This window comes from Corvus cornix, chromosome 1, assembly GCF_000738735.6.
Source record: "Corvus cornix cornix isolate S_Up_H32 chromosome 1, ASM73873v5, whole genome shotgun sequence".
NCBI lineage: Eukaryota > Metazoa > Chordata > Aves > Passeriformes > Corvidae > Corvus > Corvus cornix.
Genome location: NC_046332.1, coordinates 115,965,302 through 115,984,174, shown reverse-complemented (window position 1 = coordinate 115,984,174; position 18,873 = coordinate 115,965,302). Strand labels below are relative to the sequence as shown.

Genomic DNA, 18,873 nt, shown 5'->3' with positions numbered 1-18,873 from the left:
AGGACAAAGGGGAATGGCCTTAAGCTGGAGGAGGGCTGGATGGGAGATTGGGCAGGAATTGTTCCCTGGCAGGGTGGGCAGGCCCTGGCACAGGGTGCCCAGAGCAGCTGGGGCTGCCCCTGGATCCCTGGCAGTGCCCAAGGCCAGGCTGGACATTGGGGCTTGGAGCAGCCTGGCACAGTGGGAGGTGTCCCTGCCATGGCAGGGGTGGCACTGGATGATTTTTAAGGTCTCTTCCAACCCAAACCATTCTGTGATCCTAGGAAATATGTTGGGTACAGTGAGAAGTTTTGCAGGCAACAAGCACCATGCTGGAAAGCAGAAAAAACCCTTTCCAAATCTTGACTGGAGACAGATTTTCGAAAGTTCTTGGCTATCACTTTAGGAAACCATTAATTGTATAAATAAGCTGGATACTCAATATGCTGTGCTTCTGAAAAGAAAACCCACCCAAACCAACTTATCTGGCCAGTTTTATCTTAGGGGATCCAGGCTATTTTGAAAATTTGGAGTTGATTCTGGATTGTGATCTCTTGAAGGAAAAGAAAACCAAAAGATCAAGTGAGTGAGAGGAGAAAAATCTGAACTTTACTAGCCTCTGCTGTTAAAACAAAAACTACGCAGCAGCTCTGCATTCCTCTGAAATATGTTCGTAATAATCATCCCGTGTTTGAAGGGAATGCAATCCCAAAAACTCCTCAGAGGGACATTCATTAATAGCATGTGGATGAGGTTCGGAGAATGGATTGTCAGGAAAAAAATGACACATTTAATAATTTCCCATCTTCCAACAGAGTCACTAATCATATCTTCAAACATCTGGATCTGGGAAGGAGTTCATTCAGTAGCACATTAATTTGAAAAGCAAATTAAGGGAATGGCTGAACTCTGGATTTGGCTCCGTTTGCTGCAACCCATACGAGGCAAAGATGACATCCAAAAACCAATGTCAGGGAATTTTTTTTCCAGATTGCTCCTGTAGGCTGGAAGCAGCCAGAGTCAAATCCTTCTTTTAGGCTTCCTTCTTCCCATTAGTGTGTGCTATTCATGAGGAGCTGGAATATCAAGGAGGTTGTAGCTGTGTTTGGCAAGTCCGAGCTGAAATTCCAAGTGCTGAATTCCACCGGTGCCAGGGTATGCTACACCTGGGAAAGCAAAAGCTGATCTTTACAGCAAGTTCAGATTTACCAAAACATCTCTGAATACTCTGGGCCACTGAGATCTGGAAGAAAGAATGACCAGGGCACGTGGAATATCCTGTCAGGGGCACCCTCTTTGTAGTGGTGACATCAGCATCTGGATGGGACAAAATAAACTCAATATTTCCACCAGACTATTTGAAATACCTTCATCAACCAGCACGGAGATTATGCCACTAGAGCCACAATCACCTCTGGAAAACAGTTTTCCATTTTAGAGCAGCAGGATCGATAATTCTGTGGCTGCCAGTTTGATCCATGTACCACTGGAGTTTTAAATGAAGAGACAAATCATGTTCACTGAATTACCCACCACATCCTTCCACGAGGGAAAAAAAACCCTAGGCCAAATAAGATACCAAGAGCAGTTCTGTAGATTAAAGATAAATGTCTGTAAACTTTAAAAACAGAAGAAAAAATGTGAGCCATGCATAGGAATTTATGAAAGCAGATAAATCCCAAGAAGCACAGAATAATGAGTAATGCTTGGGCAACAGTGGGAACAGTGCAGGGTCATGGTTGGAATACCAAGTAATAGGAATTATTAAACCAGATGTAAAGTGCACAAAGTCCCTCTGGGGAGCACCGTGAGAGCTCCCCCAGCATCCACCAGCAAATGTCTCAGGAACATGAACAGTAAAAGGTTGGCAGGTTCGTTGTACCATTCTGTAAAGCAATCTGATGATGAAGTGTCACCTGATGCTGAAATCCAAAGAGAAACAGCTTACACCTAATAAGGGTATTAAGGGAAAAAAAAAAATATAAGCAACCCTAAACTAGGATAACCATTTGCTTTTTTAAAGAGCAAAAAAAAAGTCCCAAACTGAAGACCTGCAGCAGCTGAACTCTGAGTGAGGTAGCACAGAGAATAAAACAAAGGAAACAGTGAGGGGAACAAGCTGGGAGGGGTATAACAAGAACATCAAGCTGTGAGGGGAAATGTAGATGTGAATATTTGCCTAAGGTGTACTGGCAGCAAAGAGAGTTTCCTGCTTGAAACATTTGATTGGCTTCCAGCTCCAGGAAAACACTTCTGGCATTTGAACCGGTGATATTTATTTCTAGAGCCCCATTAATACACACAGTGTTTGCCCTGAAAAGTGGCCACACAAATAAGGAGGCCCTGCCCAAGGATCCTGCATTCTAAACTGCAGGACAAGAGAGGCTGCTCCAGAACAGACAAAATATCTTTGTCCCCTCAGAGAAATCCCTTCGTTTGTGCCATTGTGAGGGGGATTTTGTGCATCCCACGTGTTGCAACATCCCTGCTCTTCCCACAGGAACTTTAACAGGATTCAGCCCTCTGTGCCTTGGCCCAGCCCAGCTGGTGTTCCCATCAAACCCTCCTCCTGCTCCCTGGAAGTCACCCTGTGTATTTATGGGGCTTATTTTATAGCAAAGCACAGTTCCACCATCGCTGGTGTTGGGTCTGCCTCTACTTCCCCAGCACTCAAACCTTCTGGCAGAGCAGCACCAGATTTAAGAAGGTCAAAAAAAAAAAGGTCTGCTGGGCACCGTGCCCTGCCCAGGGGCTGGGCCCATGACACACCAGGGCAGGTAAAATGGGATCTGCTGCCAGTGTGGAACCAAGAAATCCATTTCTTGGAGTGGTATCCTTCAGTGCAGACTGGGAACTCCCAGCCACATGCCCGGGAGCCTGGTGGAACCTTTTGAAATAGTCCTGTCTGACAGCCCAGCGCCTTTTCCAGCTTCCCTGCTGGAAACCAGCAGCGAGCCACAGCACTGGAACACCCAGTTCCAAAGGGCACATCCAAGGGCCAGGGCTAAAGCCACGGAATCCTCCCCCTTGGACTGCAGCAGAGGCCACCAAGAAGTCTGAGCCTGCACAGATTGTCTGGGTGGTGAATTTGCCTCACTCCCATTCCTAAGGTTTCCTTTTCAGCATCAAACAGGGCAGTTGAGCACAGAGCCAGATGGAAGCTGACCTCACTTACTGTCTCAGTTACTGTCCCTTAGCCAAAGTCAGACTTCCCCCAGATTGCTAAAAAAGCAGGATGCACAGAGTTCTCCCCCATCCCTGGAGAAATATTGGTTAATCCATATAATTAGGAAGGAAAGCTGAATGCTGTAGCCCTCAGTGGTTTTCACATCTTTTCAAACACTGTCTTAACTGCAGAGCTAAAACAGGGATTTAAAAAAAATCAGTGAGAGAGGATGAAAGCCAAAACCAGTCCCAAAGCACATGGAAGAACTTTGTTAGAGTTAGTGAGCCATGACAGCATTAATTTCTCTTTCGGAAGACTGAGTGTAGCAAAGCATTTTGAACTTAAGGAAAATGTTCTCATTAAACCAGCACAAAGACTTAGTTCTGAAAAACCCAGACCACATTCCAAAAAATTACCTGTTACATGGCCTGTGCTAAAATGTAAGGATCATTTCCTGGAATGGGACCATTTGGATTTTAGAATGAATCACCAAATCATAGAATCACGGAATGGTTTGGGATATTGAAGATCATCTCATTCCAAACCCCTGCCATGGGCAGGGACACCTTCCACCATCCCAGGCTGCTCCACGCCCCATCCAACCTGGCCTGGGAGACTTTCAGGGATGGGGCAGCACAACTACAGGGCACCATGCACAATTATAGAGCAGCAAAGAATAGTAAATCCATGGCATAGAGCTGATTATTAACAAATAGTTTAGAACAGGCTTATTTGATGTTGTCAGACTGAATCTTTGCATAGCCCCTCCAAGACTTTCCACTTGCAGTGATAAATTCCACTTAAAAAATACAAATGGTTTTATATTTGTAGGTGTTTTTACTTGTTTACACACACACTCCTCATGGTTGTCTTTAATGTATCTACATCTGCACACCCTCATCCCATAGGGAATTCCATGTAGAAATGTAGGAGTGAAAAGGGACACCAGCAAGGAGGAGGCAAAAAGCTGACATCTAAGAGGGATCTCAAACCCCAAACAGCAGTGGTTTGGTGACATGGAGGGTGGGTTTTTGGATATTCTGCAGGATCATGGAATGATGGAATATCTTGAGTGGGAAGGGACCCACAGGGATCATTCATCCCACCCCTGGCCCTGCCCAGACCCCCCAGCAATCCCAGCCTGGGCATCCCTGGCAGCGCTGTCCAAACGCTCCTGGAGCTCTGGCAGCCTCGGGGCCGTGCCCATTCCCTGGGGAGCCTGGGCAGTGCCCAGCAGCCTCTGGGGGAAGAACCTTTCCCTAAAATCCAACCTAACCCTGCCCTGGCCCAGCTCCAGCCGTTCCCTGGGTCCTGTCAGGTCACAGGGAGCAGAGGTTGGAGCTGCAGACAGCTGTAGATGTTTTTGTTCATTTTGTTGCCTTCTGAACAAACAGGCACCTCATCCTAAAACGGAAGAATTGACACTTCCAGAAAGACCTGTCCATTTCATAAGAGCCTGATTTTCTTTGGGAGATAAACTGGATTTGAAGGAAAGTTTAAATATGCTGGGATGTGCAATGGATAGGAGAGGAAGCAGTTCAGAGAGGGGGTCCATGTGCTCCAGACTTTGGGGACACTTCACTGAGTCTTCCAGTACCATAAGGTAATGGATAAAAAAGGAGGGAGAGGGACTGTTTAAATGGGCAAAAAGTGACAGGACAAGGGGAGTGGTTTTAAACTGACAGAGAGCAGGTTTAGATTCCATTTCTTAACCACATTTATATAAAGGAATTTCTGCCATTGCTCACTTTTTTTGAACATAATTTGTACAGTGAGCTCAGCCCATGATTTCCTAATTTACAATAAATAACTGCATAGGAGAGTAAGAAGATGGAGTTTCCCAGAGGAATGATCCAAGGCCACACAAGAGAAGAGCCAGCTTCAAAGCCTGGGCATTATCTTCTAGTGAATCCTGAGATAAAGGCCTGGCACTGAACCAGAAATATTTGTGGCTGGATTAAATATTTAGAGATGCTGCACAACTCCTGTTACAGCATAACCTCCTGCCAAAACATCCTTGTTCACAGAGGATCCAAAATAGCTCAGGGAGGATTACATGTCTGGTGAATTTATCAGATATCTGATTCCCCTCTCTGTCCTTGTCTTTGTTTGGGTGCCTCACAACCAAAGAGAGTTTTAATTTTACCCTTTTAAATCAACCTTCATGAGGTAGAGCTTACAGAGGGAAAAATCCATCACAGAATAAAATACATTGCAAAATACACGATGATCTGTCAAGCTACGAGAGAAGTGTTTCCAAATAATCTGGAAAAAAATCTCAAAATCACAGAAACATCCAGGTTGGAAAAGACCTTCAGGATCATCCAGTGCCACCTTCACCCCAAAGCCTGTCCCCAAGGGCCACATCCAGACTCCTCCTGAGCACTCCCAGAGACAGTGACTCCAGCACTCCCTGGGCAGCTCATCCCAAGGCCTCACCACTCTGGCAGGGAAAAATTATTTTATTATCTCCAATCTACCCTTCCCCTGGTGCAATTCAAGGCCATTTCCTCTCCTCCTTCCACAACAGTCGTGTCCACTTCAAAATACTTTTGCTGCCTTGAGCTTTTCTTTTGCAATTAGAAATTTTAAAGCAGTTTTTGTGAAGAATGTGGCCATAGGTGACCCAGAGAAGAAGGAAGACAAAACGTAGGGGTTTTCAACATATTTTATATCAATAATAATGTGATGTTATGAATCCATGTAAAGGGGTAGGATAGATAATTCTGCAGTGGGGTTATTTAAAGTTTGGTGGGAGGAGGAGATTTCAGGAAAGGGCAGGAAGGTGTTAGGACATAGGTTGGACTCAATCATCTCAAAGGTTTTTTCCAGCCTAGATAATTCTGTGATTCTGTGAGGGAGAAAAGTCCTTGACGTGCAAACCAACCTCTCCAGGAAGTGGTCGTAAGTTCAAAAAAAAGTGAAATTTTAAAAAATTTTCTTTTTCTTGTGTTCACAGTGCTGGTGAAAGGCCAAGTGACCACCAAGTACTACCGGCTGCTGTCCAAGCAGGGAGGCTGGGTGTGGGTGCAGAGCTACGCCACGATCGTGCACAACAGCCGTTCGTCACGGCCTCACTGCATAGTGAGTGTCAATTATGTCCTTACGTAAGTCCAAATACTTTGTACCATTACCTGTTATCACTAATTGAGTCATTAATGATTAAACCCACCAAGTTTTCTTTGCTGGTGTCTTCCAGTGTCGTTCTGTGCTCGCCTGTTGCAGCTTTCTCTGTTCATATGATCCCATGTCTTTAGCTGAGAGAAAACATTATTATATCAATTATTATCATTATTGTATAAATCCTCATCTTGTCCAGGGAAGGGCAGTGGAGTTGGTGAAGGGGCTGGGAAACGTCTTCTGAGGGAGCTGGGAAAGGGGCTCAGCCTGGAGCAGAGGAGGCTCAGGGGGGACCTTGTGGCTCTGCACAAGTCCCTGCCAGGAGGGGGCAGCCGGGGGGGTCGGGCTCTGCTGCCGTGTGCCAAGGGAAAGGAGGAGAGGAAATGGCCTCAAATGGCACCAGGGGAGGCTCAGGTTGGAGATTGGAAACAATTTTTCCCTGCCAGAGTGGTGAGGCCTTGGGATGAGCTGCCCAGGGAGTGCTGGAGTCACTGTCTCTGGGAGTGCTCAGGAGGAGTCTGGATGTGGCCCTTGGGGACAGGCTTTGGGGTGCTGCTGGTGCTGCTGGGTGATGGTGGGACTGGAAGAGCTTGAAGGTCTGTTTTGATCAAAACCAACACTGCAGCTTGTGTGGTTTAGTTACAAGGAGAGGAACGTTGTTCCTTTTCCTTTCCTCGGGGTTTATTGTGAGAACCAGGGCAGAAACCAACTCCTGATTGAGCTGGAGACAGATTAATTGATCTCTGTCTTTCCATGATTCCAAACCACAGGGAGCCATGGATGGCTGAGGGAAGATGATAGAGCTCAGGCTCAGAGAGTGGGGACACTTCATCCAAAGGCATTAATGTGATTAATGTGATTTTTTGATAGACTTGCATGGGAATGGGGTCCCCCCATAAGATTCTCTGCCTCCTGACATCCCCAGACTCAGAAAATCTTGGAAGAGTGAACATTAAAGCATTGTGAAGGCTGGCACGTATTTTCACAGGAGCTATTTTGGATTTTTCTGTATAATTTCGTGGGCTGTTCTTTTGCAGAGATATTGAGTACAAGGAACTTCAGTTGTCACTGGACCAGGTTACCATTTCCAAGTCACAGTTTTCATGCAGAAACTCAGTACCTACCTCGCAGGAAACAAGGAAAATAGTAAAACCCAAAAGTAATAAAATGAAGGCAAAACTCAGAACAACACCTTACCCACCACAGGTAAATTTTCCAGCGATATTTGATTGCCAGTTGTTCTCACAGAGTGCTTGGGACAGTGTAGAGGTAACCCAGGACTGGATTTACTATAAAACAAACTACAGGATTGTCTGCCCCAGGAAATCCCTCATAAAGCAGGTTAAAATTAGACCCTTTTGGTTCTGGGGTGGAAAGTACAGGTAGCACAAACCAGCTCTGGTAAGTGATGTAAAACTTTTGGGATATGGAGTGTGTAAAGCACTTTAACCACAAAGTCCTTACTTGGCAAAAAGAAGAAAATCCTGTACTTGGAATTGTGCTCTGAAAATTTGTGCTGGTGTAGGACGCGTGTCATTCACTGTTGGTGTGTGGAGTTCTTGATGTCAGGAGGAATTTCTTCCTGGAAAGGGTGGTCAGGCCTTGGAAAGAGCTACCCAGGGAGGTTTGGAGTGCCCATCCCTGGAGGTGTCCCAGGAAGGGCTGGAGGTGGCACTCAGTGCTCTGGGCCGGGGACAAGGTGGGCATCGGGCACAGCCTGGCCTCCATGGGTTGGGAGAGCTTTTCCAACCTTAATCCTGTGATTCTGTAAAATGGAACAGCCAAAATTATCAAACCAAAGCAGATTTTTTGTTCCCACGTGAAGGCCAAGCTGTGTCCAGAGGAACTTTAACTGCACCGCTCAGTCCGTCCCCTGAGCCAGCGAGGCCCAGCTCAGGGTGCCTGTCCACTATGTTCTGTAGTTCCCTATTAAAGTGCCTCCTTTAACTCTCTTCCCCTGCTTTTTTCCCCCCTTTCCCCCAGCAATACAGCTCATTCCAAGCAGACAAACTGGAATGCAGCCAGGTGGGGAGCTGGCGCTCCAGCCCCGCCGCCAGCGCCGCCGCCGCCATTCAGGAACAGAACTTCCATTCAGAAAACAGCGAACTCTTGTACGCCCCTCCCTACAGCCTGCCCTTCTCCTACCACTATGGACACTTCCCTGTGGATTCCCATGTCTTTGGTGGCAAGAAGCAAATGCTGCCTGCAAAGTTTGGGCAGGCCCAAGGGGCGCCCTGCGAGGTGGCGCGGTTCTTCCTGGGCGCGCTGCAGACCAACGGCGAGTGCCAGTGGCACTATGCCAACTCCCTGGTGCCCAGCAGCCAGTCACCATCCAAAACCCTTCCTGAGCAGCCAGTGAACATCATCAGGCACAACCTTGCCCAGAGTTATGAAGGTGGGTGTCGCTCTGAGCAAAGAGGAAAAGCTCGGCCGTGCGGTGGCTGGGGAGGATTTGTGTTTGCGGTTTGAAAATGGGTTTAGGGAACACAGAAAAGCAGAGGCAGTGAAGTGTAACAAGCATGATATTCATGGGATTCCCATGTTCCTTCTTCCCATTGCCATCAGCACTTGATTGGGAATATTATCAAAGTGCCAGTTGCAAAAATGCACTCACCAGAATCACTTAGAGAGCAGCACAGTGAGACCTCCTCCTTCAAGACGGGCACAATTTACCCTCATGTTTTGCACTCTCAGAGTTAATCAAGTGGAATTTCTCAGGTAAGTCATGGCTGAAGCCAGGTTGAAACAAAATGTACTTCAGCTCCAGAATAATTTTTGATAATTTTAATACAGAAATTAAAATAAGCACCATCTACTTCCAGAAAAATTGAAGGTTGTCCTCTCCTCAGCATGAAGCCACTCCGAATGTCTTTACCTTACAGAGCAATAATTCTGCTTCACTTGGTAATAATTCTGAAGTTGAAAATGTCTTCCATCACCTGCATTATTTCCCTGTACAGATGTCAGGGATAGAAATGCTTTGAAGGTAGGCATTGACTTCTCTGAGGTGCAAACCTGTAAGAAATAACCTTGAAAAGTCATAAAATAACCAGATGTAAAGATGCTCAAAATACCCTCTAATCACAGAATCATGGAATAATTAGGGTTGGAAGGGACTTCTGGAGATCATCTTGTCCAACCCATTTATTTCCCCCGTATTCAACCAGAACAGGGTTTATTGCAGCAGTTCTGGCAGAGACTGATCTCTCATTATAAACACTCCTGGTCTCACAGCTGCCCCAACTCGAAAATGAAACCAGAATCAAGTTGTGATGGGCAAGGAACAAAGTAAATCAGCTAAAGAAACAAAAATATTTGGACAAACCAGACTCTGGCAATTCAGGCTATTTTGGGAGGGTGTCAAGCATCTCTTTAACTCAATTGATAGCATTAATTACTCCCCTGATCCAGCTTCCCCTTCAAGTCAAACACAAATCTGAATTTAACTGCTCTCATGAATGAGCCTCCAAAGTGCTGCTGAGATTTCAGGTTGCTGCTGATTTTAGCGAAAACAGCCTTGGTTGGTCTGGATTTCCATCCTCTTCCCCACCTTACTTTCAGAAACTGTGAGGTTTGTACAAAAACCTGTTCCAAAAATATGCAAAAAAAATAGAAAACCCCACCACATCCTAGTTTATTCATACTAAATATAGGGGTTTTTGTGATTTAAAGTGTATCTGAAAATGTCAGAGAACATCAACAAGTGCAGAATTCAGATCAGCTGCTACAGAACTCAGAGGAAACCCTTCATTAAACTCCTTTAAGCAGCACTCCTGTTGATCCCTTGCCAATCCAGAGCCAATCCTTGGATCTCATCTACATCTCTCTGCATACACCATTTTCATTAATTAAAAATCACTGATAAGCACTGAAGTCAGATAGAAACCCTCCTCTCTTGGAATGGAGGAGGCAGTAGTGGAAATTCAAAATAAAAAAATTAAGTAGCCTCAAGGTAGGCTCTTGAGTACCAGAATCATTTATTCACTTACGGGCATGGATATCCAAGATTCAAAGGGAATATTAAAAAAAAATATATATATACATTAAAATACAAAGATATTAAAATATTAAGACATTCAAACCTGAGCTCGCTCCATTAGACAGAAGATGGTATCAGATATCAAATTTCAGATTGATCAGATATCAAAATATTTGGATCAGATATCAAAAAATCAGATATCAGGTATCAAACTTCCCACAGAGCAGCAAGTAATTTCTGCCCAGGGTTTTGTCCTTCACAGGATGGTTTGACCTCACCCATGATGGACCTTACCTCACTGACAGCAGCTTTTTATTTCACTTTTCTGTGTTTAGGTTGAAAATGAGCAAGAGTGAAGCTTTTCTCACAGCCTAGAGCAGGTTAAATGCTTTTCCTCAGCTTGTGCTCCTCTAATTTGCTGCTTCCTTTGGTTGCTGTTGTGGGCTGCAGGGGAAAAGGAGGAGTTTTAGACCAAAAATAGGAAATGGTTTTGTCCTTTCTAAAGATGCTGGGGGGGGGAAAAAACCCAAAAAATGAAAAAACAACCCTACATCTTTTGAGGATAAGGATAAAGACTGAAGTAAATCCTGCATATCCCCAGTTAAGTGTGCAGGAATAGGGTAAAAAATTAAAATCCCAATAAAAAACCTGCAAGAAACTGCTGCTATTTTCAATCTCTTTCCACATCACCATTTCCTCTTCAGGAGGAAAACAGAGCTGCAGTACCAGCAGTTGTCATTTCTGATTCTGCTTCTACTGAAGGTTTTGCTGCTGGAGTTGGGATATGTGGGTTCTCTTTTGAGTGGTTTGATGCATTTTCATGGATATTTATTCTGGATCTTTATTGGGCATTTGATGAAAGCTGGCTTGCTACAATCAATTCTCTGCAGAAGCACTTTGAGTTCCATTATTTAGGAGGAAAAAATATGGCCAAACTCAGGGCTGGTCAGAGATGATGGCAAAAGGGGAAAGGAAAACAGAGCATCCCCTACAGAGAGGATTTACATCCAATTTTTGCAGCCTCGTTTTCTCCTCAAGTGGAGTCAGCACTGTTGCACTTCTGCTGAATTCTGAACCTTTGGAAATGATGTTTCTTTTGCTGGGAATCGCATCTGATCTCCCTTAGGTTGTCAACTGCTGCTTTTTTCCAGTGGCTCACTGGAGAACTGACAGCCAGGGAGCTTCAAAGCAGGGAGGATCTGCTTAGCATCATCATCTTCGATCCAAAGGCAATGCCAAATATGACATCTGGCAGCCGGGTTGGATGCGAGGGCCATTCCACATCACATCCACGGCAGCATCTGCCAAAAATGCCGTGGGCCAAAGACATTTTTCTCCATGGAAAATAGCTCCTTTTGGAGAGATCAGAGATTGGAGGATGATGGTGCCAAGCCATCAAAGCTCTGAAGAAGCACGTAGCAAATACAACTGCCTGCAAATCAGATGTTTCTGCTTCAGGATCTGGTTTTGAAGCTTCTTCCACTTTTTCCCAGCTGGCCTAGTCATCAAAAAAAAAAATCATTTGAGTGAAGGCAACTGTATTCTTAGTCAGAAGTTTCCTTTGTACCCTGAAATGGAGAAATTTCTGCTGTGGGCACCACAGGACCCTCTTGTCCCTTGGTGCTGTTGGCCCTTCTGAACTACCTGTGTGAAGCTTTGTGGCACTAATCATAAAAACTCAGGAAATGAGGGAAAAGACAGAGAAAATCTATGAAAAAACTCCCCAGGTTTAGCCAGTCCCTGCTGGAAGAAATAAATGACATTTTGCAAAGGGGATTCCACTGGAGACAAAGAGGTCTGGGAGATGATTTTGTCTCACCTTTGTTTCTGGAGGGAGAATAACAGAGAACAATCAGCCCATGCCTTGGATGATTTGAAATTAGGGTTCAGACCAGGACACAGCACAGAGACTGAGAGAGCCTAAAAAATCTCTTTTCATGGGCAGGGGTTGTATTCAGACCTCTTCTATCTTTGCCTTGTTTGACACAGAGGATAAACAGGAGGGAGAGGGACTTTTTATAGGGGCAGAGAGTGACAGCACAAGGGAAGAGGGTTTTAAACTGACAGAGGGCAGGGTCAGATTAGAGATTGGGAGGGAATTTTTTACCCACAGGGTGGGGATGCCCTGGCACAGGTGAAGCTGGGGCTGCCCCTGGATCCCTGGCAGTGCCCAAGGCCAGGCTGGACATTGGGGCTTGGAGCAGCCTGGCACAGTGGGAGGTGTCCCTGCCATGGCAGGGGTGGAGCTGGATGGGCTTTAAGGTCCCTTCCAACCCAAACCATTCTGGGATTCTGTGATTTACAACCTGATGGTTCATGCTCAGCCCAGCAGGATTTGAGATTAGAAAATTAAAGGTGACAGGGCAGAGGCCAAGTGGTGACTGTGATGCTTCAGCTTCTTCCAGGTTCTCTTGGGCTCTAAATATGGAAAAGGACAATATTTTGTTCAGGGATTAGAGTAAAGCCCTAAAATGAAAGCACTTCACACGGCAGGAGGACAAACCCATCCCTCCTGTGGACATCTTAAGCCCAGAACACCTGATCATTCAACCATATTATTTATATTTCAGTAGCTCTCAGCATCTATATTTATTTCACAGGAAAAACACCAAATGTGGAGTTCAAATCAGCCCAGGGAACTACACCAGTAACATTTCCAAGCTATTCTCAAGGACGTGGCTGAACCCTGGTTGTATTTGGGATCTGAAAGGGCCATTTTTCAACAGCTGATGAGAACTCAGCTTCCTTCAGCTTCTACTTCTTGGGACAAAATATATACATAGAAATGGAAAAGAATAACTTGAAAGGTTATTGTTTCTAGGAGGGTGAAGAAGAAATTGGAACCAGATTCCTGTTTAAATTCTGGTGTCAATTACGTGGTGCAACTCCCCCTGAAATTAATGGAGCTCTGCATATATATATAGATATATAAAGGTAACAATTGAGCTATTTCTGCTTCCTCTGTTATCCATGAAGGCTTTGCCAGTCTATTACAGCACAGGGAATATTTAATTATTAATGGGCACAGTTACATCAGCAACCAATAGAGGGGAGCTCCAAAACTTTTAAGATGTTGAATAAAATTGTTAGAAAAACAGAAAATCCATTTAAAGAAAGGCACTTAAGTGGCCACGGCTTCCAGTGAACCTCACACAAAACAAGAGTTTGGGTCTAACCTGAGAAATTTGCTCAGTGTGTCATTTCTCCTTTAACATAAAACTTTCAAATGTGCCTTGGAGGAGCTGTTTAACTCACAAACTGTTCATAGCAGAGTGCAAAAAAATGATGACTCACAGGGTACAGGAGCAAAGCAGGGGCCTTTTCTCTCACCACTTGTAGACAGGAGTGTACAGAAAGGAAAAGCTTCGTCAGCCAAGCTGAAGATGATCAAAACAACTCAAATTGCTTCAAGAGCTCAGCTGCCATGCAGAAACTGAGAACAAAACTGAGACTGCCCAATATATTTTAGAGGAAAAGCCTGAATAGACATCCTAGGTTCACACTCTTGATAAATTCGTGTGATTCTCTTCTGTTTCTCTGAGAATGGCCAATTTTTTCTCCCCCATTCAAAGTCTTGGTGCATGTTGTAACTTCTATTTATATTTCTATCTATCTTTATTACATGCTAATATCTCAAAACCAGAGATACAGCATTACTGAAGAGATGTTTATGTTGCTTTTCAAGAGATGTTTTTAATACCTGATGTCAGTTTTTCAAAGAGAAAGAGCAAAGTCTTTAACATGACCTGCTGTGGGTATCCCAAAGAGATTTCCTTAATTAGATACTGACATGTCACCTTCTAAAATCTAATTCACATATCAAATACACCCCAAATAAATACCATGAATTACAGAATCAACAGAATTCTGTAAAATGAAAAGACCTTTGAGATCACTGAGTCCAACCTATGAGTGAGATGTTCTCCTTTGCAAGGACAAGTGTCCAGTGCACTCCCCCAGTGATTATTCTGTTTATTATTACTCCCACTGTTTATTCTGTTTATTATTATATGATTAAAATAATTCCACTATTTTAATCATGGAATCATTGATAGGTACCGACATTATCCAGCTTTTAGTAAATCCTTTGATAAATCTCTGAAAAGAGCTTACTTAAGGGGAAGATTTTTGATTTCAGGTCATATTTCCTAATATTCCTTTGGTTTAACTCCCCTGATATAATTGTGATAATAATGTCAGTGACTTATAATTGCTCCAAAGGCTCGTTGTCAGTAATTAATTCATTTTCTCTTCCCTGCCAGTCCCCTTATCCAACAGGAGGTACAGCCAGGATGCTCTGCCCGAGGCCTTCCCGAGCTGCACCGCGCCCGTGCCGGGCAGGTACAAAGAGGAGCTTTACGAATCTGGCATCATGAAACACAACAAAACAGAGCCCAGGCTCCAGCCCCCTCCCCACCTCATCAAAGAGGAGAACAAGCTGCCTTTTAACAGAGACCTGCAAGAAAAAATGAGCATCAACGAGGGCTCCTTCTCCAACTCCTTGCTGCCCAAATCCGAGTGCTGCCAGGCCAAAGCCATGGGACAGCTGAGCCACCTACTGCCCGTGCCCTCGGTCTACGAGCAAAGCAGGAGGATTTGTGTCAAAGACCCCAAATTTGGGCACATCAGCCACCACCCAGTGAGCCTGGAGGAACTGGAGAGCAGCGAGAGGATGAGCGTGAAGCTCGACCAGGAGGCCGAAAGCGAGCGGCTGATGGATGTGAGGCCCTCTGGGCAAGTCCCCTTCGTGCTCCTCAACTACCACCACGTGCTGGCCAAACATGGAGCTTTCCAAACTTCCTCCTGCACAGCCACGGGACACGTGGGAGAAAATTACAGCTACAATTCTGAGGAAGTCAACACGTTTATTTACAAAAACCAAAGCCCCTCCTCAGCGTCTTCTCCAGAAACCCACAAGGAATCTGCACTACCCCATTATATTGGGACTTCTGTCATTATTGCCAACGGCAGGTGACGGCAGCTCAGGAGGGTTTTGTGTATAATTAAGAAGCCAAACTGTCATGATTTGCAAAAAAAGAAAAAAGAAAAAAAAAAAAAAAAGCATGAGGAAACATGGTGACATTTACTGAGCAAAGCTGGAGGGCAGTGAGGGACAAACTGGGACAAACTGGTGAGTTCCTGGCAGGCCACGAGTTGTGGTGGTCAGGAGAATCCCCTCCATCCCCTGCCGTGCTTCGGTGTCCCAGAGGAAGCTCTGGTGCCAGGGAGAAGCCAAGTTCCAGATCTTATTTTTATTATTCTATAGTGTGCAACAAAAGGAAATGAGAGGTGTTATATGCAGAGGTTTATATGAAGAACTTTTTTTTTTTTCTTAACCCCTCCTTAAAATAAACTCAAGATTTCTTTTTTTTAAATAATTATCATAAAATACACGTTCTAGTTTAGGGTTTTTTTGACAAATTGTGTGAAACCTCGCATCAACTCTCCACCCAACCCCCTGACAAATGGACTTTATTGAGAGAGAGGTGATTTTGAGCGACCACAACACAGCTGCACTCCCCAAACAGGAAAAAAATCTTATTTATTAATTACCAAAAAATTTTAAAACTAAATAAATCAAGCCTAAATTTGATTTATTGAACACAGATTTCAGTGTTCTGAGATTGTTGCCACCACCATTTATCTTGACAAGGGACAATATGACAAATTAATAGGTACAAAGATAGGTATTACAGGGTTACAGGTCTTGTCATGGCAAATTGGGACAAATTATGGAGCAGGAACTAATTCCCCACAAATAAGAAAAGGAAACTCCTAAATCCTGTGTTTCCCTGAGTATTCTGGGGGAAGGCTGTGCAGATTTTCAACCCAGCTAGTCACAAATACATCTTAATAACAGCACCAGAAATGTTTTCTTTATAGCCAAGAGAATAATGAACGTTTATGGCTTATTTTGAACTTACCAGTAGAATTGTGAGCTTTGAAAGGTCCAGTTCTTAACACACCAAACTTCCTCCAGCATAAATCCTGTTGTCAGCACAAAGGTAGGGCTGGAATTCCCCGATTTGAGCACTTCACAAATCCCAAACAGCACATTTGGAACACTCACATTTGGCCCAGCCAGCCAGGAATCGATTTCCACCCCTTTATTTTTAGTTCTTTGTAGAGGATGGATCTGTGTGAGTTTAATTGACAACACTCAGCCCACTTCCCCAAATGTTGTGAGTGGATAAAAAACAACAGAAGACTCCCTAAACAATAAATGTTGCTGTAGATCCCACTCAGCTCCTTTCTTACCCCAATCCGAGCCTAATTCAGAATTTTTCAAACTCTTTCATCAGACTCTAAAGAAAACTTCACTGAGGAAACCTTGAGCACCCTGGGATGGTGGAAGGTGCACATGGCAGGGGTTGGAACTGGATGATCTCTAAAGTCCCTTCCAACCCAAAGCATTCCATCATTCTTTGAAGAAAATTCCTACCTGGCTTGTGTAGTATGGGAAAACCACTTGCTCATGGATTGCACCTTGTCAGAAAAATCATAATGCAATACTCAGTCCTAAAAATTCCCCATCTTTCCTATGCAGCAGTAATTCATCCTAGAATGGTTTGGGCTGGGAGGGACCTTAAGGCTCAGCCAGTTCCAACCCCCTGAAATGGGCAGGGAACTTTCCATCAGAATACAGGAATAAAGTTATTTCCTTCTGTGTATGAATTTTTACTGCTACGAGTACACAAAAATACTTTAAAGGCAAATGTTTTAAAACAATTTTCAGCGTTTTCATTGCTTCCTATTAAAGGTTAACAGAGGTTTTATTATTAAGTTAATGTTCACTTGCAAGTGAGCTTGAACACTCTCAGTTGTCTGACTTTTTCAATTACAGGAAAAATACATTTTGTGCTAAACAGAACAAAAAAAGCCAAATCATTGATTACCAAAAAAAACCCAAACCAGAACCAACCCAGCAGAGTCACTCCCTCTGTAACCTCGGTTTGTTTAATGCTGGAGAGGCTGGCAAGCCTCCAGAAAAGCTGTAAATGTGGATTATCATCCTGCTGACCCCATAAATCAAAGCCAGGAGACACCAGTTGCTTTTCCAGTGGCTGTGGGTAAGAGCCCTCCCAGCCCCTGTTCCTCATAAACGACCCCACCTCCTGCAAACATAATTATGCAAAGACTCCTGGGTTAATTGTGATCAATTAAATGAAACCCATGCCCTACAAAGGAGCCACTGGCATTGCTGGCATCATTAAAAAGAAACCTGATGCCCAACCCCTCCTGCTGCACTTTCTCCCTCAGTGGCACTGCTGCATTTTGGTGTTCCTGGAAGTCCTGCTCACTATGGAAACACAAAAATTAGGCCGTGGTTGAAAAAAAAGGCCACTGATATTTTTCAGCACAGTATTTTCCACCTTGTTACTCCCACTTCCAGGCTTTATTCCAGGAGCCTGAGCAGAGGAGGTGTTCCATCATTCTCCCCCAGGTGTTTTAGGGGAGGTGATGCCCAGGCACAGGAAATTTCCCCGTGAGGCAATAATGAACCAATGATGAACTCACAGCTGATAACGCAGGGGGAGGTTCAGAAAAGATGGCAAAAGCAAATGTGTGAAAGATGTTTTTTCCTGCCACTCCAAAATTTAAACAGGAATCCCGTGCTCCCATCTGGGAGTAAATTATATTGGGAGAAAACCAGGATTTTTGGTCAGTTAAATTACAGATGTTCTCAGCACACAGTGCAGAGCAGGGCACTGACATCACAGGGGCAGTGTTTTAACAATGAAAAATGGTTTCAGTAAGGAAAAATAATTTTTTTAATAATTAAAAAAAATTATGGCACTGAAGGGGAGTGTGAATTGAAATATATTATTGAAAATAACCTCATTTCTCTTTAGTATTTGAGCCACACCTTTGTCGTGAGATTCCTCAGGATTTTAACTCTCAGGGGAGTTCAGACCTGGCAAGAAGATCATGGAAAATGGGAGAAGGAGAGTGAGAGAGGGAATAATTTACCAAAACCATGGAAAATTCGGGTTGGGAGGGACTTTAAAGATCTTGTTCCAACTCCCTGCCAGTCAGGGAATCTTCCACGAGACCAAAGTAAAGCTGGAGAAGTGAATCCCAGACTGAGGTCTCCCAGTTTTCATCCTCCTAACAGCAGCAGTGCAATGGAAATAAAATAAGGTGACAAGGGCACAGATTTGTCCCCAGGTCTCTGTACCCTGTGACTTGAAAAAAAAGGTAATTTAAGGAAATGAAGCACAATGGGTGCAAAATTGGGGAATTCATCCCTGAACGTGCAAATGAACAGGAAATCTGCCAGAATTTCTCCAGAAATCTCAAAGCAGGACATAAATTCTTTTTTTTCAGCATTTCAATCACACTCCAAAAACGCCACAGAGGAAATGTTACTATTCCATTTTTTCCCTGAATGTTAGATTTTGCTTTTTGTTTGGGGTTTTTTTGTTGTTTTTTTTTTTTCTTTTTTTTTTTTATATGATGCAGATTAAAGCTATTTGGCAAGTGTAGGTGAAGAAGCACGCAACCCAACCAACCTATTCATGCTCAGAATTATGTATGTATTCCCTGAAAATATAAAGCATTTTTGCTTATTTATTATGTAAAACAAAACGGTTAAAATGGTAATAAAATCCTGTAGCCAAAGGAAAAC

General features: G+C 44.0%; 1 protein-coding gene across 1 annotated transcript in view; it reads left to right on the top strand.

Moving 5' to 3' along the window:
* The window catches only part of SIM2 (SIM bHLH transcription factor 2), a 42,936-nt gene extending 24,109 nt beyond the window's left edge, over positions 1-18,827 (top strand). Inside the window, exons 6-9 of the mRNA XM_039555781.1 lie at positions 6,105-6,252; positions 7,303-7,471; positions 8,249-8,660; positions 14,507-18,827. Coding sequence (XP_039411715.1) covers positions 6,105-6,252; positions 7,303-7,471; positions 8,249-8,660; positions 14,507-15,219 — 1,442 coding nt within the window. The 3' untranslated portion in view covers positions 15,220-18,827. The remainder of the gene's footprint in view (positions 1-6,104; positions 6,253-7,302; positions 7,472-8,248; positions 8,661-14,506) is intronic.
* Positions 18,828-18,873: the final 46 nt, after the last annotated feature.